The sequence below is a fragment of the Mangifera indica genome, chromosome 1 (assembly GCF_011075055.1).
Source record: "Mangifera indica cultivar Alphonso chromosome 1, CATAS_Mindica_2.1, whole genome shotgun sequence".
In the NCBI taxonomy this organism is placed as follows: domain Eukaryota; kingdom Viridiplantae; phylum Streptophyta; class Magnoliopsida; order Sapindales; family Anacardiaceae; genus Mangifera; species Mangifera indica.
Genome location: NC_058137.1, coordinates 1051703 through 1078143, shown reverse-complemented (window position 1 = coordinate 1078143; position 26441 = coordinate 1051703). Strand labels below are relative to the sequence as shown.

Below are 26441 nucleotides of genomic sequence, written 5' to 3'. Positions count from 1 at the left end.
CTTTTTCATATGTGTGTTTCATGAGATATTGTAACCACCAATTCTAAATAGGTATCTTTAATTTTGAGTTGTTTTATGATAAAAATGTTCAAATTTGGTTTTTTACGTACATTAGGTGAAGTTCAATTTGAATTTTCAAAATTTAACTAAATTAAGTTTCAAACTAGTGATACGTTATTAAATGAATCATTAAAAAATTATCAGAGAAGAAAATAAAGATTACGAGAGATAAAGAGTAAGAACAATAGTTGGAGAAAGAAGTCAAAAAAAGATGGATTTGCTAAAGAATTTTTAACAAATTTACAAAATTAAGTTAACTCAATTCGAATATGAGATAAGATTACCTTAATTTGAATATTTAGATCAATTCAAACTTCACTTATTTATAAAAACGAGTCTAATAATTGGGTTTGAATTCAATTCATTCGATCAAATCTTAAATAACTTAGATTAAATTTAGCCTAATTGACCCATTACAATTTACATGAATTTTGAAGTTGTGGTGTTTTTCTTTTTTTGGGGGGGGGGGTGGGTGGGGGTGGGTTGGGGGGGTGGAGATGGGCCATGGCCTACCATTGGAAGGAAGACTAAGTATGACTGTGATCTGTGGAAGGATCAAGGATGGACCATTTTAGAAAAAGATGTGAGAGAAATGTTTGGACAAACATACCAAGCCCCAGTAGCCATTAGGCCATGTGATGCTTCCTCAGGGACACATTAATCAAATAATTCTCGATCAGGACACTTTGTTTGTCCCCTAAACTGGATGCACATTTCAGCTGTTATTCTTGACTTGGATGCTTTCCAATTTGCCCATGTTGCTATTATTATTTTTGTTATAATAAAATTGCATGAATTAACAAAGATTATTGTTGATGAGATTTTTTGTCATCAACTAATAAACATAATTTTATATCTTGTGTAAGATAAGTTATAGATATACAAAGAGCTGAATTGAGATAAATAAAATTTTTTATGTAGTTCGACTTAACAATCAAGATACTTGCAGTTACAATGTTCTCATTAGTATGAATATAATACAGGAATAACACAAAAAAAATTGTTTTATATTGTATTATATTTTGATCTTTCCTCTCCTCCTTGTCCTCCCTCTCTTTTCCTTCCTTGTTTATGTGTTTTCTTGAAGGGAAAAGTATATTTGAACCTCTTTGCGTTTTGACCCGTGATTTGAATTTAAATGAAAAAAAGTTATGTCTATATCAATGATATTTTTATTTATATGATAGTTAACATCTTTTTGAATGATTGTTACGAAAATATTGTGTTGTAGTATTCGATTGAACCCCTCTTTTAAATAAAACTGCAAGAGAACCTCCATTTTATCAATAACAGATTTGATATCATCTAGTTGTTGATCATTTGTCATGGGTTTTAATTTTTGAATTTAAACTAAAGAGCTATGTTGTGTTTGATTGACTTTGAAGTGTTCAATTTAATTGTATAACAATTATTAATTTATCTATTAATTATAACGTGTTATTATAACATCGAATGAATGATTCTAATTAAAAATAAAATAATATTTAAATAATTAGTGAAATATCATCAATAATATGCAAATTATTTCTTATTGTTACCGCATATAACCTTGCTGATATTGTTATAATATAAAAAGTAAAGATCTCACTATCTCACAAAGCTAAATTTGAAATTGGAATCTCCATGCCCATCTTTGGTAAGAATATGTTCAGAGATATTAATTCAAGAATGTTGAAGAAAATTATTTAAAATTTTCACATTAAGGAACGTTTCAGCGACCATAAACAATAAAATCTCGAACAGTTTGAGGAGAGATGATGTGTTTCACTTGAATTTGCCGTCCAAAAGGAATTATTTACCTTGCACAGGAGAGATCCAATAGAAGACTATGCATCTGCGAGTGGATAAAACAGGAGAATCCCTGACTTTTTGGTGCATTTCGGTGCTGGCAGTGCCCGGATGACTACCTGACTACTCTTAAATATAGCTCATAAACACAGTATGCCATTGTAACGAAATTGATCATTAAATTATCTCAACATTTAAAACTGACGTTTGCCAAAATGTCAGCTCATTAATTGATTGGTCAAGGTAATAGATTCAAGATAAATCTTAAGTTGGTCATGTGTCGTGACACCTCATTGCTGTTTCATTCAAGACAAATTTTAAATATATATTACTGTGTGATTGCTGATGCGGCCGAAAGTAGAAGATAAAATATAAGAAGAATTAACACGCAAACAACGGTGAGATATCTTGATATAATCCTATGCGTTTATTGACGCCAGCAGGCCTATAAATGCCTATAATAGGGACAAGAGCTTGCTATATCCTACCTCCTTATAGCTATTCCTTTCTTCACTCGTTTAAGCAATTCCTCCCTTCTGCAAAGATGGCGGATAACCGAGCCATGAACAAATGTGTTATCCTCCTAGCTTTAATTGTCTGCAGCCATGCAATTCTTTTGGCTGAAGGAAGACAGTTAAAGAACAAGGAGAAGGAAGAAGAAACAACGAAGCATGTCAGCAGCAACACCAATTTGCACCAGATTTCTGCAGAGCTCAAAGAAGACTTTCATCCAACAAATCCTAGTGACGTTGACAAAGATGATGTTCGACCATCGGCATCTGGTAACAGTCCTGGTGGTATTGGCCATTAACCCTAGTACTGGAACTAATAAGAACCATGTCCGACTACCAACAGCACCTGGAAAAACCCTAAAAACAAAAGCATATATAAACATCTACATTATGGTCATGTGTGTACTATTTATTAAGGTCTTTGAATCAGGGGGTTAATTAAGTCGGCACGTAGAATTTCTGTTTCATGTACTTATACTAGCATGTCCATGCGCATGCTGGTTTAAACGCCGTCCTACCTATATTTTGTATGGAAATAAAACTAAGTCCTTTTCATCAACCCCTATGAACTGAAAATCTCGATATATGTGTGTATATATATATATATATATATGATGTGACATATAAATATATATATAATTATTTATCTAAAATTCTTTTCACTTGTGTAAATTCTAATAAACAATTATTAATTAAAAGCTCTTTTAGTAAGATGACGAAATTGGTCCCAAAAAAAGCGCTCTTTGTTTTAAATTATTACTAGCTATGCAGAAGATAAGCTTATGACGTTTATTTCCAATTTATAAGGAAAAAATTGAGAAAGGCATAACAACTTATAATGATTTCAAAGGTAATATTCCATTCCATCGCTATGAATAACAAAAAACTATTTTTATTTATTTAGTTTGATGCTCAAGACAGAACTTTTCATTTCAACATTTTTTCATCTCTCCCGTTGGAATGAATATTTTTACTGATAGATTGTTATATCTATTATTTATACAAGAGAATAATATATTTAATTATATACTAATTATAATTACAACGTCCTCCTTTCCGAGAGTAACCCATCTTTTGGAACAAATGATCTAGTAATAACCCTTACCGGTCATTGGTTTTTGTTTATGAATAGGCCAAAGGACTATTTCCCACCCAAGGTATGCACATTTTCCAAGTTTTCCCCTGTTAACTTTAAAAATCTCATTTGTCTACCCGTGCACTGTTAAAACTAATGGTTTTAAAGATAAAATCATCATTTTGTCTATATTATAAAAAATAAACTTAAATTTGATTTATTTTTCCCCTTAAACCCTAAAAACTAATAATTTCACTCTAACCCAAGTTTTAAAAAACAACATTTCCCCCCTAGGGCTTCTAGTTTTTAGATTCAATTTTTTGATATTGTTTCTTCCTCTTTGACGACCTCCAGGTGACGACTCTTCCTCTTCGACGACCTCCAAACGACGACTCTTCCTCTCCAGCACAATCTTCTTCCGACAGCTCTCTTGAGAGCAGTCATCGACGAAGACTAGTTGTCTTCTTCTCTGATGAAGACGAGGTCTTCGTCGACGAGGAGTCTTCGTCGTCGATGGAGACCTCGTCTTCGTTGATGACCACTCCTAGGAGAGCCTTCGGAAGAAGACTATGTTGAAGAGGAAGAGTTATTACTTGGAGGTCGTCAGAGAGGAAGAAACAGTATTGAAAAATTAAATATGAAAATTGGAAACCCTAGAAGGGAAAATACTGTTTTTTAAAACTTGGGTTGGGGTGAAATTATTAATTTTTAAGGTTTAGGAGAAAAAATGATATAACTAATGGACTAACAGAGGAAAACTTGGGAAATACGCATACTTTGATTGGGAAATAGTCCTTTGGCCTTATGAATATGTGCTTTATATAGTGCTTTTACACAACTCATTCTCCATTTAATGAGATATTGAGTCAAGTTAGGTACGTAGTCAACAATGGTAGACAGACAAAAGTGTCTTCGTAGCTGAGTCACTTGAGATCAATGATAGGCGAGAACACGCAGAATATCCACCCCTTTACAATCCATCAATTTCAAAATTTATAAACCCTAGCTAGCTAGCCCTCTTCACCTCGCCCTTTCTATAGATATATATCACTTTTCTTTATATTACCTGTGAACGCACATATGAATTTGGATATGTCTTTTCTATCATTAATTATATCCAATCTCAATGTTATTCCTTGTCTATGGGTTCAATTTTGCATCCTCCTTGACGAACTTTCATTGGTGCTTCTCTTGTTTATTCGTATAATAAAACTAAATACATTTAATTTTGAATATTTAATCAAATATTAAAATAATATATTACCAATTAATCAAATGATTTAAAATAAATATAAAATTATTATTAATTATATGATATATTATCTAAAAGTGAAAACTAAATATACAAAATGATATTTTATGCATATATTTTATTCGATCAATTGGTGCCAACCCTTTACCATAATATATTAAAAAAAGTCTTCGTCAATGCAAATGGGTACTATTAATGACGGCACTATTGTAAGGCAACTACCAAACTATTTAAGGCGGTGGTGCATAATTATTTATTAATCAAGCTAATAAACATTGATAAATTTGTCTTTTGAGGTGGCGGATACAGTAGTTGACTACTTGATGATAATGATAGAGAAGACTAAATGAGATCATACATTTCCTAAAGTTTCTAGCCAACCCAAGCATTCAAGCGATGCCATGTTTGTTTTGAATTTGATCAAATTTAATTGATAATTAACTTCAAACTAGTTTGATTTAAATATACTTTCAGTTAGATTTTAATTGAATTAAACATAAATTAGTTTAAGTTTGATTTAAAATTATAATAACAAGTTTGAACTCATTTAAATTGATCAGAGATTTCTTTAGAAAGTCGTTAACAAGATGAATGATAGCACTAATTAAATAAAATATTATTATCGAGAAGATAAATAGTGTTACCATTATGAATAATATCATCAGAATGAAATTTAAATCAATCTTGAGTTAAATTTAAAATTAAAAAAGAATCAAACATAACATCAAACCAAGCCAAATTAATTTTGTTCGGGTTTCAACCATAATTTTGTCTCTAATTCAAAATTACTTGTAAATTCGAACTAAATCAATGGACTCAAATTCACATTTGACTTGAATAAATCCTTCTGTTCAATAAGCTTGAGATTGATGCCAACATTAAAACCCATCTCATCAATAATTCTTATTCTTCTTCTTTAAAATGATGATATATCAATTTGTTGACACTTACTAATATTGCTTCGTTAGTATATACAATATTACTCCTCGATAATTATGCTTTCGAAATAGAGATTAAGCTTAGGTGTTTAAATGTGAATGTATGGGCATCACATGGAATAATAGCATGATAATTTTGGACCCACCTTATTGTAAAATTTTAATATGTTATTTATGGAGTAACTATATTTGGAAAATGTTAAGATAGGATGTCTCACCCATTAACAATATGAATGTCATCACTCCCTCATTCTCCCAACCACTAATTCTGAGTGAGTGTTGCGATTTTAAGTAAACTACTTTCTCTCTTTTTTTATTTGTAGGCGTGCCGTGTGCTTCATGAGACATTGTAACCGCTAATTCTAAAAGGGTATTTTTTTTTTTTAACTTAGTTGTTTTCTTATATAAATGTTTAACTTGGTTTTTTATAAGGGAAGATTCAAATTTGAATATAAAAAATTTAGTTAGATCAAATTTCGAGTTAATAACGAGTCGTTGAAAAAATTGTTAAAAAGTCATCAAAGAGGAAGGAAAAAGGTAATTAGAGATAAAGGATAAAAAGAATTGATGGAGAAAAAGTTGAAGAAGATCGAATTATTAATGAATTTTTGACAATTTAACAAAACCAAACTGACTTAACTCAAACTTGAGACAAAGCTACCTTAGCTTAGATATATCAATTGGCTTAAACTTGTCATATTTATAAAATAAGTTCAATCCTTAGATTTGAACTCAATTTATTTAATTCAAATTTAAATAATTCAGATTAAATTCAGCCTTTATTGACCCATTGCATGAATTTGTATTATTTGACAAACGGTGGAGATAGAAATTGCGATGTTTGATTTCAGTAGTGTTTAAGAATAATGGTTATGATGATGGGCCATGACCTGTCAAAAGATAAAAAGAAGACCAAGTATGATGTATGAAGGTTCAAGGACGGACCATTTTGGAAAAAGATGTGAGAAAAATGCATGGACAAACATGCCAGGCCCAACTAGCCGTTAAGCCTTGTGATGCTTCCTCAGTGACACATTGATCACCATTCATCAATGAATTCGACAAACACGCTTTGTCCCATAAACTACAGAGCAACATGTCAGGTCAATGAGAGGTCCACTTATTTAATCTGTAATTGTTACCTAAATTGATTTTGACCCAGCAGTTCCACTTAATTTGTAATGGTTACCTAAATTCTAATTGAGATTATTCCAATTCAAGAAATATGGATTTAATATGTGAATCTTCAAGGCATGTGTAAAGAATTTTATGTTAGGCAAAACTTTTAATAACACATCAAATAAGAATTATACAAATTATATATAAATAAGCATGCCTGATAAGTCATGACTTATTATGAACAAGCAACTTGTGAGAACAAATATCAGGTCTAATAATTGATTCTAAAATAACTGAATTAAATAAATTAGAGTGAGAACAAACCTCATTAGACTAAATAAATCAAAAATATAATTTTGATATATCATCAGAAAAGACTTGAATCTATATTTTTTTATATATGGAGTTTTCTCTGCTATTCAGGGGTTGTATTTGTGTTCTTTGCTTTTGTTTTCATTTGGTTTCATAACATTTATTATTTATGAAATGATTATTAGGGTTTAGGGTCTGGCGCTTTACGCCTATAAATACCTTACGGGACAAGAGCTTGCTATCCTCGCACTCCTTATAGCTCTTCCTTTCTTCACTGAGCTCATTAAGCAATTCGTCCCTTCTCCAAAAATGGCGAATTACCGATCCATGAACAAACGTATTATCCTTGTAGCTTTAATTGCCTGCAGCCATGCAATTCTTTTGGCTGAAGGAAGACAGTTAAAATACAAGGAGAAGGAAGAAGGAACAGCCAAGCATGGCAGCAACAGCACCATTGTGCAGCCAATTTCTGCAGAGCTCAAAGAAGACTTTCAGCCAATGAAACCAAGTGATGGTGGCAAAGATGATTTTCGACCATCATCATCTGGTAACAGTCCCGGTATTGGCCATAAACCCTAATTCTGGAATTAATAAGAACCATGTCCGACTACCACCAGCACCTGGAAATTAAAACCCTAAAAATAAAAGCATAAACATGTACACTAAGGTCATGTATGTACTATCTATTAAGGTCTTTGAATCCGGGGTTACGTCGGCACGTAGAATTTCTGTTTGATGTACTTATATTAGCATGTCCATGCAAAGGTTGGTTTGTCCGCCGTCCTGTATATTGTATGGAAATAAAAATAAGTCTTTTCATCATTGTCTATAAACTGAAAATCTCGAAATCTAAAAGCCACAACATTGATGGAGGATTAATATCCAATATGTATTAAAGGACATAAATAAGTAAAAAGGATACCATTTTAATTCAAGCATATTATCGTATGTAACAAAAAATTCTAAGACATTGGCATTGTATCTCAATTTATAACCCACACACCTTGCATAATCAAGCACTTGCATGTATACATGTACTAAAAGATGAACTAGACTCTCTCTCTCTCTCTCTATATATATATATATATATATATATATATATATATATATATATGCACTTATGTGTGTTACATGTGTAAGTGTTTATATATGCATTTATAAATGTATATAGACCTAAAAGTGGATCCATTTAAGGCTAAATATGAGGTGAGCTGACTTGATGTTCTATTCAAATGAGCCAAAATTGACTTGGGCTTACTTAAACTTGAGTTTAAATTGAGTTGATTCGAATCTAAGAAAGTTGTTGATAAATTCATCTTTTCTGATGACTTTTCATCTTTTCTGAAAGTTAAACTCAAGCGAATGTGAAAGCCAACTATATTAAGAATGAATTTGAGCTAAACTGAGCTTAAACAAAGATCAATTTTAGCTCAGTTTGAATCCAAAAAATATAACTCAAACTTGAATTTGTCAAGTAAAAAAGATGACCAGAGATAGTATGAAGAAATAAAAGTTAATGAAGAAAACAAATTTATCAACAAACTTTTTGATAACTCATTAGATTCAAGCCAACTTGACAGAACTCTTTCTCAGTTTGAGTTTTGCTTATTACCCAACTCGAATTCAATCATAGCACCTAGATTGAAGTCAATCCTAAGCTACAAAGAATCCTAATACAACTTAAGAGTTTTTTTTTTACAATTTTTAAGATTGTCCGTTTTGGTTTGCTTAATTTATACAATTGAATAAAATAATTTATCATTGATAAGTTGGCCAAAATAAAGTACCAAGTAAATAAGGGAATTAAAATCAGATACACCTGATTATTAATTAAAAGCCTTTTGACATGGCGACAAAATTGGTCAAAAAGAGTTGAAGCATTTGGTTCATAATTCGAAATATAATACAGTTCTTCTTCTAAATTATACATGTACCATGGCTTACTATTAGGTCTTTCAAATAACCAGTGTGCTATGCAGAGATAAGCTTATGACGCTTCGTTTCCTATTTATATAGAAAAAAAAAATCATTAATTTTCCTGAAATATTGTTAGAAAGATTTTGAAGAGGGCTTTTACAACTTATAATGATTTCAAAGCTCAGATTCCATCGCTACGAATAACAAAAAATGATTTTTATTTGGGCATTTCAACTTAACCAAAAAAAAAAAAAATTATTTGTTTGGTTTGATGAAGGATAATACTAATTTTTCCTGAAGTAGCTTTTGTGTGCTTAAGACAAAAGTCTTAGAGTTACAATATTTCAATATCACTTTACTTCTCTTTACTAATAAATTGTCATATATTATGATTATAAAAATTCTAATTTATAAGATAAATTTTATACATCGTATAATTATTGATTTTAACTAAAACAAGGTTATGAGAGAACAACAATAAAAGTATGGTTTATCAATTAAAACAAACCCAAATACCGTCGAAATGATTTGAAACCAATTAAATTAGCACCTTCTAATTGAATGGATTGTCGCTTAGCAAGGTTTTAGTTAGGTTACATTAGGGGTTTTTTAATTCTTAACAGAGATAATAGGCATTGGTTCTTGTTGATGAATATGTGCTTCATATAGTTGAGTCAAACACAACTCATTCTCCATTTGAATGAGATCTTGAGTCAAGTTAGGTAGCCGACAATGGAAGATAGACAGAACCATCTTAGTAGTTGAGTCACTTGAGATGGACGCTGGCCAGATAACTACACACAAATAATCCACCCCTCTACAATCTACCAACTTCAAAATTTATCTCATCGGCATTAGGGTTTTGATTGGATAATCCCTAGCTACCCTCTTTATTTGTATCATGCGCCACTAATCGACATCTTTGATATAAGTTGACTTCACCTCCATTTTTCTAACCCTTTTCTCTTATAAATATATCAATCATTTGCTTTACATTACGTGTGATCCACACAAATATATGAATTTAGATGCCTTCCCTTCCGTCATTAATTATATTTAAATCTCACTGTTGTTTCTTGTCTATTGGTTCAATTTTGCCTCCTCCTTGGACCAACTTCCATTGGTGGTTCAAGCAATTACGCATTCATTTGTTTATTCATATATGCATTGCTTGGTCAATTGGTTTTTTACAAAATGACAACCCTTTATTATAACAATAAAATTATATATACCTGATTTTAAATATTTAATTAAATATTCAGATAATATATTAATTATCATCATTTCATTGTGTAATTTTTAATTAATGATAAAAAATAATATCATATGATAACATATAATTTAAATATTTAACTAGATATTCAAAACTGAGTATAGGAAACGTCAATCTTATTATTGTATTAATTAAAAACGAAATGTCTTAGTCAATGCATATGGGCACAATGACACCGTTGTTGTGGAGGAAATACCGCACTATTTGGGCGGTGTAGCTGGTGCCTGCATAATCATTAATTTATTAATTAAGCTATTAGGGTTAAGCTAATAAACACTTAAAAATTTGTTATTTGAAGTGGCAAATATTGTAGTTGACTGCTTGATGAAGATAATGGAGAAGACTACATGCATCATATATTTACTACAAGTAATGCATTATGTGTACTCAATTTTGAATATGTAATTGGATACTTTAATAATGTGTCATTATGTGATTGAGTATAATTTTATTCGTAATTCAAAATTATTAAATTTCACAATAATATATTATTTATATATTCAATTAAATATTCAAAACTTGAATGCATAAAATTTTGTTGGTGTTGTAAATGCTCCAACCGACCCAAGCAATTGTGGCTGAACCTCCACTTTTGTGAAGTTGATGGTCTCTGACTCCATTTCCACTGAGTTTCTCTTCTAATCCCAGCTCTCACAGACCTTGGCGGTTGCTTTTCAATTCTTCTTCATCATCATCATCTTCTTCTTCTTCTTCATCAATTTAATTTCTCCAACCCACTGCTGGATTATGCACTCCAATCACGTTTCACCATTTCCCAACCTGGTTTTGCTTTCTGACGCAACCCCCACTGATTCATTTTTCTTTCTTTAAATGCTAGTGCTCAGTTGCGCAGTATATATATCGTTTTGGTTTCTATATATACTTATGCATGTAGATGTCTGCCAACTTAATTATTTCATCCAATAATGTTGTAGCTCTCTCAATCGATCTCCGCCTTCTTCGATAGTTGGTAATGCTTTTTCCCTACTGTATCTCGCCAGATTCATGAATAATCATCTTCTCTTTGATCTTGTTTTCTTCTTGACATTAACTTTCTACCCCATGGCATTGTTGTTTTAGCGCACGGCCAGCTGCTCCCCTACATGCATCTTCAACATTCCAGCATATAAGGCCTTAGGCCATTTAGGAAAAATTTAATAGATGTCTTAGGGGATCCAATCAACCTAAGTTAGTTTCGTTTGAATGAGTAAATCTTTGTTGGAGCTATAACTTGACGACTTAAGTCGAAGTCAGTTTGTTTATCCATTCAATGATATTTTTTTCTATTCCTTTAATATTGTTCACTTTATTGATAACTCTAATTAAAAAAAATTCAAACTAAATATTATAAATTTCTTTTGAGTTTAAACCCATCTTAGATTTGACTTGAGTCAAATCTATCCTAATTTTCACGACAAACTTTTATACATATATATATATACACACACCTACCTTGATTTATATTATTCCTTATTATCTTCCTTTTCCTTCCAACCTCAACAAGTCCGTATCTTAATTGCCCATCTCAATTTTATACATCTTTTTATTGACTTGAGTGATAGAATAACTTCTCTTCTAGTTTACTTGGTTTCATTAATTAATGGTATGAATTGTATTTTGTTGACAAATATATTATTTTAATGAATTAATTATATTTAGGGGTGGATCCCACTGTTTGGTTCAATTTGAACCCTCTCATTTCATTGGCATACATAATTGTATTGAAAGTAGCCTCCGACAATTTTCCTTCTTTTCTGTTGGTTCTTCGTTATCTTCTTTTACAACGCTAAAGTGATTATCTTTTTTTTTTTTAATAATTATTCTTTTTTTATAATATTATTCTTCAATGAAACGAGTTAAATTAAAATTAAATTAAATTAATTCTAGTTAGATTCAGATGTATTTTTATCCACCCCTAATTATAATTATATGCATTTAGTTGATTGGAAAATTTTTATATACTTTCTTGTTAATTCTTGTTTACTTTTATGCGTAAGTGGTAGCTCAATCGTTTATATACCAAAAAAAAAAAAAAAAAAAAAAAGCTCCGTCTGATTTACGTGACAGACAAAGTAGCTGCTAGTTTTGCAAAAGATTTCGGCAGGATGGATCATTTTCTCATCACTTTCCTGGAAAATTTCCACCAGAAAACTACCTTCAACCAATATTCAAAAGCTAAATTAACCCTCATCATACGTTATTCCTTGTCTCATTTCTAATTACTCTGAAACTTTCTACTCATCTTCTGATTACTATTTCCATTCTTTTCTTCAATCAACCATGCACCTTCTGTATATAAAGATGACAGCCACCTGCCTTGTTCCCCCTCGCCGTAAGCTTTGTGCCCAAAAATCGGCTGAGTCTTCTCTTGATTCCAACTTCATTGTCATCTTCGTAAGTGTTAACCTTCCCATGACCCCAGTGCAACAGAATTTCCACAAGCCATAACAAAATAAAGTAGACTTAATGTCTGTCTAAGTCATTATTTAATATTCAAATTATTATAATATAAGTTTCAAATACTTGATTCGGTTTCTTGTTCTAAGAAGACGAGAACTTATGGTGTTCAAGGCAATGATGCGGTCCATCAGGGAACTCTTTCTGTTTCTGCTACTCGGGATTTTTTCCAAGGCCATAAGCATGAAGCCTCCGCACTCGAGAAGTTCGAGCGATTCCCAGGAAAGCTTCAGCTATTGCTTGAGTTGGAGGCTTGCTGTGGAGGCCAACAATGTACGGGCTTGGCGCACTGTCCCAACTCAGTGCCTGCGCTACATTGAAACTTACATGACCGGTGGCCAATATGACAGAGATGTGGAGCTCATTGCAGAGCAAATCTTGTTATACGCCACTGAAATCACCGTCTCTGACGATGGCTTGGATGCCTGGATTCTCGATGTCGATGACACTTGCATCTCCAATATTTTATACTACAGAGAAAAGCGATATGGGTAATATTAACCACAGAAGACAATAAGATTTTTCATTACTAAAATTTTTTATTTAATATAAATAAATAAATTTTTAACAATTATTTTTTCCTTTTTTTAAGTAATAAATTTATTTACTAATTATTTTCCCCCTCCCGCAAATGACAGTTTTTATAGTGTTAAGTTGCTAATTATTTGTAGGTGTGATCCATATGACTCATCTGGATTCAAGGCTTGGGCGTTAACAGGTGGTTGCCCGGCGATTCCTGCCATGCTTGTGCTGTTTAACAAGCTGGTTGAAAGCGGATTCAAAATCATCCTGGTGACCGGCAGAGATGAAGCAACTTTCGGGGAAGTCACTAGAGATAATTTGCGTGATCAGGGATTCATTGGCTACGATAGGCTGATTATGAGGTCAGATTTTGATTAATAAATTCACTAATAAAACTACAGCTTCCATTAATCTTCCCCTACTCATCGACCCCATTTGATCTTTAAATGTGTTTTTGTGGGCACAGGAGTGAAAGCGACAGAGGCAAGAGTGCAGTGGCTTACAAGTCTGAAATTCGGAAACAGTTAATGGAAGAAGACTACAGAATCTGGGGGAATGTGGGCGATCAGTGGAGTGATTTGCAAGGAGAATGTGTTGGAAACCGCACTTTTAAGATTCCAAATCCCATGTATTTTGTTCCTTAAATTTACCAAAATTCCATGTAACTGTAGTGTAAACAATTTCAATAAAAGTTCATGTTTTTCAGGGACCTTTATTTAATTTTAAAATTATATGGACCTTAATGAATTATCCCAGTTCTGAAATTTCGCCACCTCTCTCCTTGAATTGGATTTAGTAAACGTCCAGCAGTAAGTTGAGCCGAAATTTCGGATCAAACTAACAGATAAAGAAAGGGAAGCCCTGTTTGTTCCATCCAAATTGATTTTTCAAGATTGTAGAACAGCATTGATCAACCTGGAAAAGAAAAATAAAAATGAATGACGCTGATGTTTCCAGGCAGATTCAGCAGATGGTGCGGTTCATCCGCCAGGAAGCGGAGGAGAAGGCTAATGAGATCTCTGTCTCCGCTGAGGAGGTCATTAATATTCTGGCAAATAAATTTGTTTTCAGATTTTTCTTATTTTCGAGTTGCTTAGGCTGCAATTGATTTGTCAGGAATTTAACATAGAGAAATTGCAACTGGTAGAAGCTGAGAAGAAAAAGATCAAACAGGATTATGAACGAAAGACAAAGCAAGTCGATGTGCGAAGGAAAATGTAAGGAAGCTCACCGCTCAAGCAAAGCATTGAATGTGATTTTTCCAGATTGTATTTGTGATTGTTTGGTAATGTATGCAGTGAATATTCAACTCAATTGAATGCCGCTCGAATAAAAGTTCTCCAGGTGCAGGATGATTTGGTGAAAGCCATGAAAGAATCTGCTTCTAAGGAGCTTGCCCGTCTTTTCAATGACAAGAAGGCTTACCGAAAGCTTCTAAAAAGCTTGATTATTCAGGCAACCACTCTGCTACATTTCATCTTCTAAATTTACAAATAGTGTGACATTTTTTGTAACATTATTTTACAATAGCTCAACTCAATGTTGAGTTTTGACCATTTTAAATATATAATTCATTACAATTTTGTTTTTGTGGTTTGTAATTCAAAATATACCTCAAGTAGTTAACATTTTTAAGAGACTCAATGAGCACCGTTTATCATGACCCTATCGAAAACTTATTGTTTGTCCTACTATTGTTCAAGATGTCAAAAGATAGTCCGATCAACTGTTAAAACATAATTCACCTTAAATATATAATTCGTCATGGTTTTGTTTTCGGTTTTATAATCCAAAACCTATCATGACAATTTAAAATGACACAAGTTATATAATCAGTCTTTTATTATTATCTCTAATATATATCTAACATCTCTTTTATGTTTTATACATGTGAGATTAAATCAATGGGTTAAATTGTTACATTTTGATAATCTTGATATTGTTTTTTTTTATCCTTTAGAGTATGATCAGTCTAAGGGAGCCGGCGATAATGCTGAGGTGCAGAGAGATAGACTTAAAAGTGGTTGAGGCACTTATGGAAGAAGTGAAAAAAGAATACACTGATAAGGCCAAAGTAGCAGTTCCCACTATCACTATTGACACTAAAGTGCACCTCCCACCACCACCAAGCAGTGAAGATTCACATGCTCCTTCTTGGTATTCATTTCCCTCATCTGTCTTCAAGTCCTTAATTCTCTTAAATTATGCAAATTTTGATCACATTATTTACTGTTAGTAAACACATTTATTGCTTGATGCTTTGAAAGTTCTGGTGGGGTAGTTGTGGCTTCGCAAGATGGGAAGATAGTGTGTGAGAATACTTTAGATCACAGATTGGAAATTGCTTTTCAAAAAAAACTGCCTGAGGTATGTATTTTGATCAGCAGCAGCATTGTCCCAAGCATTCCTTTATGTTTAAACTTCTGCATAAATTCTGTTTTCTTGGTATGCTGCTTGGTATGTTTTTATGGAACTGATCAACAATCAGTTAAGGTTAATCTTCTTCTTCGACTCTTATGTTATTGCAGATCAGGAAGCGCCTTCTGGGAAAAGTGGGTGCATGACTGCTGGTCTTTAGATCCAAAGATTCCTTCTTCAAGAAGCAATGCGTCTCTTTTTATCAGTTTTTGTAGCTCTGTAGGGGCTTAATCCTGTGATTTGATTTCCAATAGTCTATGAAATAAAGCAGACTTTGGTTTCTTTCTACTCTTTTCCAATTTCACAGATGGGTAGAAAAAGACTAACTGGATCTAAAATATTGAATAGTAATTATTTGTACATACTAATATCAATCGGCAATTTAACTGAATGAATTGACCGGCGATGTTTGAATGAGAGAGAAAAATTTTATATTAATATATTTTTGGTGATTCCCCGAGGTTTTCCAGATGACCTGAACAATCTCCAGCTTGGCTTTCCTTCTTTGTGGAGGTGACAGAGATGTTCATCTAGAGCCTTATAAGATAAACTGCCATATTTCCTTGAAAACTCGTGATACATGAACTCATACACTTGATCAATCTGTTTACTTGAGGTACAAGATCTAATTAAGAACTAACCTAGGAAACTGAGTTCCTCCTACTCCTACCGGTTTTTGCCTCTGCTCGAAGTTTACGACCTGACTTTTGACGTTTTCCGCCTGCTGGACCACTAAAAATTGCGATTCTTCCGAACCCTCTAGAGAGTGAGGTGAAGAAAGTTTTTCCATTTCCTGACTTATCCATCATACCTTGTTTCATGAACATCTGCTCCTTCTCCAACTCGCTCAGTCTCACTCTCATTCTCGAGATCTCAAGCTTTAGTTCTCGGTTTTCCCTCCTTAAGGAAGCATAGTTATCTCGAGGGGACATGGCTGCACTGGGGACACCACTGCTTATTCTCTGAGACAGGAATCCATCTCCAGAACTTCCAGAAAAGGAGTTCTTCAACCGAAGTTGCTCAAAATAGAGGACTCTGACAGCCATCTGTACAGGGAGCCTATCATTCTGCGCCGCGTGATTGGAGGCTTCTTGTGAGAGCTTTTGACAGTCTATGAACTTGCAGAGCTTCTTACAATCATGTTCAGTCAGCATTGGATGAGCCTGGGCAAGAATATGAAAGATATTGACCAAAGATAGGACTGAAAAGGAGAAAATAATTACAGGTATTGGCTCACTCAAGCAACAGCATATGATTACAAAATTAGGCTAACCAGCCAGCAACATAAAAGGACATTGTATATCTTCAGTCAGAAGTAACCAATGAGGCAACTTGCCAGGGTTTATTCATAATTTTAGGATCATTAATCTTGAAAGTCTTACCTTCAAATATATGTCAACTGCTCTGTAAAGCCCATCATCAATAACTCGAGCATAATCAGGCAATATCTCAATCATGGCAATGAATTTCTGCAAACTCATGTAAGGATCAGGAGCAATCTCTGCTAGATATGCATCAATAAGCCGTCCTACTTTCAACAAAGAACCATGGCCTAGAGAAGCAAAGCCTTCTGATTCATAACCACATTCTTCATTTTCTTCATCTTCAATACGCTGCAGGAAATTCACCAGTATTCGATGGACAGTATCAACGTCGAACAATGAATCCCCAGCCTGGATGGAAGGTATAAGTAAATCATCAAGTGAAACCATCTCCAATCGAAACGCAATTCTCCTTTCCAGTTCAAGCTTGCAGGCAATACTTGCATCCACCATGATTGCCATCCTTAGCATCCCAAAAAGAAAATTCTGTGGAATGGAAGAGCTTTTCTCAGTAGGCAGAAGATTTACAAGAGTTTCCACTATAGTCCTCTGGTCATTTTCTACTGCAGTAGGGCTTGATTTCATCCTTGCTGGATTCCAAATTTGGCATTTTCCAATACCCTTTAATGATGTTTGAGCATAATGCATTATCGATGCAGTAATGCTATCTGGTCGAATACCTAGGCTTCCCATGGCACAGATAACTCTCTGATAATAATCAATTCCAAGCAGTGAGAGATCCTCAATCCACCAATCAAGGCACCCACCCTTGAGTTCAGTAGATTCGGCATCACAATCTAACTGAGACAAACCTGATGCCAATTGCTCCTTGCAAGCATTCATGGCTATAGCCTCCACACATCTCTTCACAATCCCCACCTCCTCTACTAAACAAGGTAGCATCTCACATGTACAAAGGACTTCCACAGACTTTTCAAGACTTTGAACCACAACCTCATTCAGGTAAACTTCTGAGCGTGCAATAAGGTTTTCTTCACAGTATTCTTCAGTCATTTCCAAGTATTCTGCAGCACAGCGCAGATGGGCCACGTTTGCAGTTGTGATCTCAAAGTTCATACCGTAACAAAATTTCATAGCAAGCTCAAATGACAGTGGTCCACCTGGTAAGTTGTCAAGCTCCAATTTTGAATTATTAGAATCCTTGGCATCTGCAACCATTTTCCGAATCTTTCCACTTCGAGACACCAGAGGAAACTTCGAAAAGCAAAACAAGTAACAAGACTTGATTAGTTTTGACGAAAATCAAGTAGTTATCAACCTCAGCTTGCTAGTTATACAAGGCAGCAACAAGCAAATTGAGCTACGGTTTAAATTTCAAACCAGATCAGCAAAAATATAGGCCTGATTTTGCAAATGTTAGCAACTTTATTGAAACCAAGTTCATGAAACAACATAAAAAGCAGACACCAGAACAAATTAGAAATAAAATCACTAAAACACTTAAACACAAAGAGCTTAACAAAGAGCTTACCTTGTGAAGTAGAAAGGGCTCCCCATCAACAACAATTGTAATGTCCCCTGCAACATCTGAAAAGATACTGCATACAGAAGGATATGTATTAAGTATATGCATTCTCACATGACTATAACCACATTCAAACTAAATTCTTCAAGAAAATCTTGAGGTCATGTATATATATGAAGAATGAAAGAAGGAATATCACGAGTAAAGAACTGTAACCATCCATATACTTCAGATCCGGAAGACCCTTTTTTCTCATGTCTCAGCATAATCAAACTGACAACAAAAACAGAGAATCTGGGAAAAAAAACTTCCTTTAAACAAGTATCAAAACCAATTGTTTATCCATTTAACACCAAAAATCAAATCATCTGTTAAGTTTAAAACTAAGCAAGCATTAAAGCACCCCACTTTAGCTGTGCTGATAGACAAGAAAATTACACTTAGAAAATTACAAGAAGACAAGATAACTCCATATTTTAATCCAAAAACTCTGAAGAAAATCAATCAAAACTATCCAAAAAAACAAAAAGTGGAGCCCCACGAGCACGCATGATCCACACACAGACAGACACATATTGCAGCACATGCAAACATACCGAGTGGTGAAGGAGCTGCAGAACTTGGGAGTAGGAGAGCGGAGGGAATAAGAGAAAGGAGAGTCTGAAGAAACCATGATCTCTTTCATCAGCTTCATTCAAACTCAGTCCAGTCAAATACCATTCACCATGTGAGGCTGGAGAATGAACTTCAAACTTACCTCAATAACCTCAAAGTGGACACAAATTTACTTGCATGACCTTTCTCTTTTTGACATGTACAGGCAGCTGCATTGAATTGAACAGAACAAGGAGTCACCTTTTGCTTTCTCCGTCTTTGGGTTGTGTCATCTTTATGTATTATTTATGTTAACTTATCTGAAAAAGAAGAAAATGAAAGAATTGATGAAGAGTGACAGTACACAGCTCACGCCAATTCTGAAAGATTTAAAAAAAAAAAAAAAAAATGCAAAAGAAGATAGCTCAATTATTATTATTCAAAGTTTCGAAGTTGGGGCCACGATATTACGAGAAGCAAAGCAGACACACTGTCGTACATTAATTTATTTGCTTGAATTTGACTGCTTTTTCATGGGCTTTTGTTTATTCCTCAATCAAACTCATTATATTCAATAAAGTTTCAATTTTTTTCTCTGGCTCAAACTGGGCAAGATGGATAAGGACATTGTACCATCTCTACACTACAGGAGAGAGATATGGACAATCTATGTGCTTTGAAATTGAGGGGTGCATTTAAGCTTGGCTTAGGATTGAGTTCGTTAAACTCTCTTTAAATTAATTTAAATTTAATTATAATATTAAATTAAATTTAAATTAAGCTTAATTTATTAATATAATTAAATCAAAATCGATTAAAATAACATCTTTTTTATATATATTAATCAAAATAACTTAATTATTAATATATTTAAATTGAGTTCTTTTAGAGTCTTAAGTTTAGTGTGGTAAACATCTATCTAAATGTGAGCATTATTATAACAGAACTCTTTGAATTTTTAGAGTTCATCTAAGTTGAACTCACTCTAAATTTGAGATGATAAAACAAGATTATTGCAGTTTAAAACTAAATCGTGGCCGTTCAATGTGACTCTTAAAAGGCAAAACTGTAAAGATATTACATATACATAATTATCAATCTAGTTTGAAATGATAAGACATGATAGATGCTTGAACATGGCTATCTACTCGTGCTTACTCAATGAAGATGTTAATGATTTACTTAGAAAAATGCATATTATTTGATTCCATGTTTTAGTGGGTGGAGATGACAGGTATGGAGTGCCAAGCGAGTTCATTTGGGGAAGAAATTAGAGTGAGACTTTGATGTTGGCTGGCTGGGGCCTTCCTGGTCCACCTCTGGGGCTTCTCATGGCAGTCTCTGATGATACAAAGAAATGTATGGACGTGATTTGATTGGAGGAAGAATAAAACAGAGTGAGCGATAAAGAAAGCAGAACGATGGGCGTGGAGGGAGGCAACACAAGTGGCGCAGAACTCAATAAAGACAGCAATTATTTGAGCCAAACCCCAACCAAAGTAAAAGTACTCCACTTGCTGTCCAAAGTGTGCAAATGAAAAAAATAATAAAATAAAATTATAATAAATCTTAATATATTTGATATATTATTAAGAAATTAAATAATTTTAAATTAAATATAAAATAACATCCATTATATATTTATTAAGTAGATATTATAATATTGTCCTATAAATTAAAATATTTTAAAAATTAAAATGGGTGTCTGACTATCATTGGCCTCTCCTTTCCACTATCTAAGGTTGTTAGGTAGTATTATGGGCTTGCTAGTAATGTTTTCAAACTCAAGTCAAGGATGATCGAAATCTTTCTAGTTTAACTGATTGGATCAACCATTTCATCGAATGTATTTGTTATTAAACAAAATTTAGTTTGAGTCTTAAACCACCTGTGTCATTTGATGTTGATTAGGATTAGACTGAGATTGAGCCAATTTGTTTTGATTCAATTTAAATTGAACTCTTGACAGAGATTTAGTTTGATATTTTAATTTAAGTCAATTTGAATCTCTCTGACAATATTATTTATCTTATTGATAATATTATTTATCTCATTAATAATATTATTCATTATGTTAACAATTTTTTATCATTTTGAATTGATTATTTAGAATACAAATCAAACTTAAATCAATTTATATTTGGATTTAATTTGACTTTAATATAATCTTAATGCTAATAATAATAATTATTATTATTTTAATAAAAAATCATTTTTATGTGACATGATAATACCTTTAAAAATAAATTATATAAAGAATAAAATTGAATTCTTTGTACTGTAGTCAAATGATATATTTTTTAAATAATAATAATAAAATAATAAAAAATTTTAATTATCACATTATGAATTTAAAAAGTATACTATCTATTTTTTAAAATTTTAATATTTTTTATATACAATTTAATTATTTTATCATTTATTTAAAAAATATATATTTATTTATATCAATATTATATGTTCTATTGTATCATAATTCACTTTATTATATAATTTTTAATTTACTCCAAGGCACCCATCGTTTTATTGAGAAGTTTCTAAATGACAAATCGCTAAGAGCAACCCAAAAAAATAAATAAATAAATAAAATTACAAAAATCATGATAAATGAAAAAGTAAACAAATGGGGGGTAAAGTGAACAGACAAAAAATGTGCGACTTGATCTTTGGCATCAAGCAGTCTCAGTTCTTTCTAAAGATAGGAACGGCACAGAGACTGAGAAAAAATCTACAACCAGAGAAAAACATGTTAACCCACAATGCTATGGCTGCTTTTTCTTTGTAAGCTCTACTTTAGCTTTAATTGCTGCCAAAATCATTTTTCATTTAATTGTCTTTTCTTGGGTTAAGTATGATTTTCTTTCAATTTTTTCAGACCCCCAGTTGTTTCATCTGTTTACCAATCTCAATTCTCCCATCAGCTGCTGTTTCCACACAATCTAAATTATGGGTTGTCAAACGGTATGTTGGGTTAACAATCTGTTGTTTTAATGGTGATTAGTTTGTGTTTTCTTCTGTGTTGAGTTTATGGCATTCAGCTTTTGCTTTTTCTTTGGCAGCGAGCAGAAAGTTTAAAGCTTCACGACTCAATGCTAACTTTTGGGATTCTATAAGATCTGGGTAATGGGAAATTTATATTTTTTACTATACACGCCATTCTCATACACACGTGGTTGAAGATACATATCTGCATTTCTGATTAGTTCATTTACCCGGTTGTTAAATTAACATGAGATGTTTAGTCAGTTTCTGTGAGGTCGAATTTATGTTAGAGGAACATTTAACTGTTTAGGGAACGCTATGGTCTTTTTGTGCTTGTTTGTTGTCAATTTTAGTCAGCTTCTTGTCTCTTAATTGGCCGAGTTGCCTGGTTCAGTCTGTGGGCAGTGTTATGAATTTCCATTGAGGGAAGTTTTATGAGTCAGTGGCAATTAATTTTGCTGTTTTAGATTGGTTTATGCACCAGATCCCTTTAGTTCTTTCAGAAAAGCTTTTAATTAATTTCTGTAACTATTCACCTTATGCTCTACTCTCAAACTAACAAAACACTTCTTACATGAGGAAGAAATCTATTGTATGTCATCTTATCCTCAGCTTTGACAGTTTCATTACTTGAATTCTTATTCAGAGGGGCTGCCCTTTTACATTTTATGGCAGGTTCTTGAAAAACAACACAACACAAGTCATTGATCTGCCCTCTACACTTGAAGAAGAGGAAGAACCTATGCCTGAGGAGTTTATTCTTATTGAAAAGACTCAACAAGATGGAGAAATTGAACAGATTATATTCTCATCGGGTGGAGATGTTGATGTTTATGATCTTCAAGCCCTATGTGATAAGGTAACTATTGGCTGTCAGTATCTTTCTTTGTGCACACATATGAGTTAGAGCTGCAAGTCAGAGAACTCAATTTCATACTTACATATGCATCATGTTGTTACCATGCATGGAGTTCTGTGATTGTATTATGCTCTAATTCCCCAAAAAAAAAAAAAATTTAACAGGTAGGCTGGCCTCGGAGGCCACTTTCAAAACTAGCTGCAGCTTTGAAAAATAGCTATATGGTTGCCACTCTGCATTCTGTTAGGAAATCACCAGGATCAGGTACTTAGTGAGAATTGCAATGCTTCAGTATTCTCATTTTCGATTGTAATGGTATGTTAAGCTATATGCACACTTGTTTCTACCTCTAAAATTATTTGATGAACATCGTAGTGTACTTAGGAGAAGTTATTTGACAGAGGGGAATGACCAAAAGAAGTTAATTGGCTTGGCTCGTGCAACGTCTGATCATGCCTTCAATGCCACAATTTGGGATGTTCTTGTGGATCCCAGCTATCAGGTATAATTTGTGTTACATGAGCATGGACAAACATTCTTGGATTCACATGTAGGCATGAGGGGCAAACATGCTATTGCAGATACAAAGGTCATTGTTTTGGAAAATAATTGTAATAAAAATGAACATATTGAATTATGATAAGTGAAGTATTGCTTATGGTAGTTATGAAAACTAGGAGAAACTCAAGCTCACCAATTGCACTATACCCACTATCAGGAGGCTTTTGTCCTTAGATGAGATAAAGCAGGTCTTTGGACTGGGTGGGGCAAGCATCTGGTAGTAACTTGATACAAACTGGACTTTGTCACAAACTAGTTCAAGTACAATGGCTCTTGACACACTGACAAGAAAAAAAACATAGTGTGAAATAATCTAATTCAGTCATGGTTTGAGATTTCAAAATTTTTGTTAGTCTGAGAAAAATTATGGGCATCATGGGAGCTGAAACCCTTGGTGTTTTTAAACATTAATGTTGTTTGATGTATTGCAAACTGCAATAAATTAATTTTGACTATTTTCTTTCCATACAGGGCCGGGGACTTGGGAAGGCCCTTGTTGAAAAGCTTGTAAGAGCTCTTCTACAAAGGGATATTGGGAATATATCTCTCTTCGCAGATAGTCAAGGTATAACTCTAAAGTCTAAACAGTAATAGTTCAAGTTCATTACCACAGAATCCTGTTCTAATTGCCAAAATTGGTCCACTTTTATGCTAACTTTAGCATGCATGACTATAATCGGAGAATCATCTCTTGCCTTAAGTATATAGGGTTGAGAACCCCGTTTACCTATAAACTTACAAGCTTTTGCTTTACCTTAGCATATTTCTACGCTGTCAAACCTTATATATAGTGCCCTTTTGTTTACTTCCCTTATTTCTTTTTCTAATATTTTACATATTTTATCTTATCAATTGTAAAATTATCTTAAGTCGTTTGAAAATTGTTTTGCACATTGGCATTGCAGTTGTGGAGTTCTATCAAAATTTAGGTTTTGAACCTGATCCAGAGGGCATTAAAGGAATGTTTTGGTACCCAAGATAACTATTTATTAAGTGAATTACATGGGTTCTGCCGGCAAGTTCGTTTGGGACGATGGGAGAAAATTCTGTTTATACTTTGTATTAGTTACACATTGTAATTATTATTATTTTATGAGTAAGAGTAATTTAAACATTTCATGTGTTAGGCTTACAGAATAAATCAATATGTGAACCCTTAACCATGTTTCTTAAGTGGACTTCTTTGCCTTGAGAGGCAAGGGACAATGCATCTGACTGCCAGTTTGAATTTGCTGTGACAGAAGTTGTATATTTTGTGTATCCTTGTTTGAGAAAGTCCTGCCCCTGTGAAACTATTTGTAATACAGCATGGATGAATTGCTCTTTAATTAAAGGGTTGTTTATTGAATAATTCCCTCTTTATGTACTTTCTAGGCTATATCTCTGCCTAATAAGATAATATTTAGGTTGCAATGTCTAATTGCATAGGTTGAAGTTTGATTATAAATTAACTTGATAGATATACTATTGTTTGATGAATGTTGTACCTGCTCTAGGTAGTCAGTTTGACATCTCCACCTGTTATGAATGCTGATATCCAAGAAATTGAGGTTAGCTCCTAATTTTGGAAAAGCTTCTGTTTTGACAAAAATTTTTTGACGAGGCTGCTTTCAGAATTTAGCTTCTCTATTTAGTTGCTTACGTTTTTCTCAGTTGGATATTCTTTTATGCACTTGTAGGAACTTACATGGTCTAAAAAGTTAGTATTTGTCTTTTCAGTGGCATCAAGTGGAAGTTATTTAATGCATCTGTGAATTGTTTATAGTATCAGGCCGACCTGATTCTTTCTATAATGGAATTCTAATTATTGGGTACATAATTGCGTTTTGGAAATGTTCATTCAACCAATTGTGTGAGTCGCTGGATAAACTTGGATTGACTTGATTGTCTTTAATACCATGGACTTAGATAAATTATCTTCTTTCACCCTCGGAAGGGAATTCTAGTTGTTAGTTCATAATTGTTTCAATCTTATGATCATCATTACTCAGAGCTCCTTACGCCACCTGAACCAAGAAAGTGGGCTAAAAGATAATAATATTTCATATAATTGTAATGAATACAAATTAGTATAAATATATAATTGAGTGATTTTGAATTAAAGATAAAGTGATAAATAATCATATAACGATATGTCATTGTTTCTCGTATTTATACTTATTATTAATACATATAATATTAGTTAAAAGATTATTTCATTTTGTCTTGTTAGTTTGGTCATTCTCATTTATGTATGATGTTCAATGATAGGGCATAGGAAAAAGAGTTGTCAGCAAATGATTGATCTATTTTTCTTCATTTTGCTTATTCATGGAAGTGGAAGCATACAAATCCTTCTTGCAATTAGTAACCAACTTTTGAAAAGATTTACGTCCTACTTTTTTCAAAAACCGTGTTAAATTGAATAGAAATTGTCAGTTTTGGATCCAAGCCTGCACGTGAAAGGGATTCATGCCCTATAAACTGAGAGACTTCTTCGCTAATGATGTATTATGTGCCACCTACTCCACTTAGACATTGATTACTGAAATGTCAAAATGTTCCCCTTTTGTTTGATAGGCTCCTGGGCTGTTGAAAGCCATCAGCAGTTTTCGTTACTCAACTAACATTTTGCCACAGATGATCACGTTGAAATTTTTTTAGGTATCTAACTTTGTGAAGACCCCTTCTACAAAATTGCAGTGACAGTACTTTGAAAGAGATGTTTCCACTAAATTATTTGAACCTTAAAACCGAGTTTTAAAATGCACTATGAAATAGTATAGCTACCAGTATTATAATAGTTGACGTGTGTCCCGTAGCTGATTGGTCCACGTAGATTACTGTGATGATTCTAGAGTGAATGAGCTCTCTCATTCAAAACCATGACCAAGCTGCTGCAAGAAGAGAAAAGAAACTTTGACACAAGAATATTTGGCAAGAACAGCAAAATTCTAACCAATTAGGACTACACCAATGGCTTGAAGGTGTAGAGATATATTCGGTATGGGGAAT

The 26441-nt window shown here is 33.2% G+C and overlaps 4 protein-coding genes across 5 annotated transcripts; 3 read left to right on the top strand and 1 right to left on the bottom strand.

Annotated features, from left to right (window-relative positions):
• The first annotated feature begins 11131 nt into the window (after positions 1-11131).
• Positions 11132-13989, top strand: LOC123193533 (acid phosphatase 1). 2 transcript variants are annotated; one of them, XM_044606574.1, is made up of 4 exons: positions 11132-11216; positions 12818-13194; positions 13375-13587; positions 13692-13989. In XM_044606574.1, exons 2-4 carry the CDS (start codon positions 12821-12823, stop codon positions 13867-13869), a joined length of 765 nt encoding a protein of 254 aa, XP_044462509.1. In that variant the 5' UTR covers positions 11132-11216; positions 12818-12820; the 3' UTR covers positions 13870-13989. The 2 variants fall into 2 exon arrangements, with proteins under 2 accessions (XP_044462509.1, XP_044462502.1); XM_044606567.1 differs by lacking the exon at positions 11132-11216 and having other exon boundaries at positions 12409-13194.
• A 137-nt stretch (positions 13990-14126) lies between these two features.
• On the top strand, positions 14127-15929 carry LOC123209879 (V-type proton ATPase subunit E2-like). Its single transcript, XM_044627992.1, has 6 exons — positions 14127-14261; positions 14342-14442; positions 14524-14680; positions 15186-15382; positions 15493-15592; positions 15754-15929. The coding sequence occupies exons 1-6, from the start codon at positions 14160-14162 to the stop codon at positions 15787-15789; spliced, it is 693 nt and encodes a 230-aa protein (XP_044483927.1). The 5' UTR covers positions 14127-14159; the 3' UTR covers positions 15790-15929.
• Positions 15930-16057: 128 nt separating this feature from the next.
• Positions 16058-19436, bottom strand: LOC123209863 (BTB/POZ domain-containing protein At3g08570-like). Its single transcript, XM_044627991.1, has 4 exons — positions 19048-19436; positions 18458-18524; positions 17026-18180; positions 16058-16806 (listed from the first exon to the last, which is right to left on the bottom strand). Exons 1-4 carry the CDS (start codon positions 19143-19145, stop codon positions 16285-16287), a joined length of 1842 nt encoding a protein of 613 aa, XP_044483926.1. The 5' UTR covers positions 19146-19436; the 3' UTR covers positions 16058-16284.
• Positions 19437-21669: 2233 nt separating this feature from the next.
• Positions 21670-24798, top strand: LOC123212972 (histone acetyltransferase TAP1). The gene is made up of 8 exons (XM_044632255.1): positions 21670-21826; positions 21921-22006; positions 22105-22165; positions 22703-22886; positions 23051-23150; positions 23288-23388; positions 23919-24012; positions 24353-24798. The coding sequence occupies exons 1-8, from the start codon at positions 21696-21698 to the stop codon at positions 24427-24429; spliced, it is 834 nt and encodes a 277-aa protein (XP_044488190.1). The 5' UTR covers positions 21670-21695; the 3' UTR covers positions 24430-24798.
• The last annotated feature ends 1643 nt before the right edge of the window (positions 24799-26441 follow it).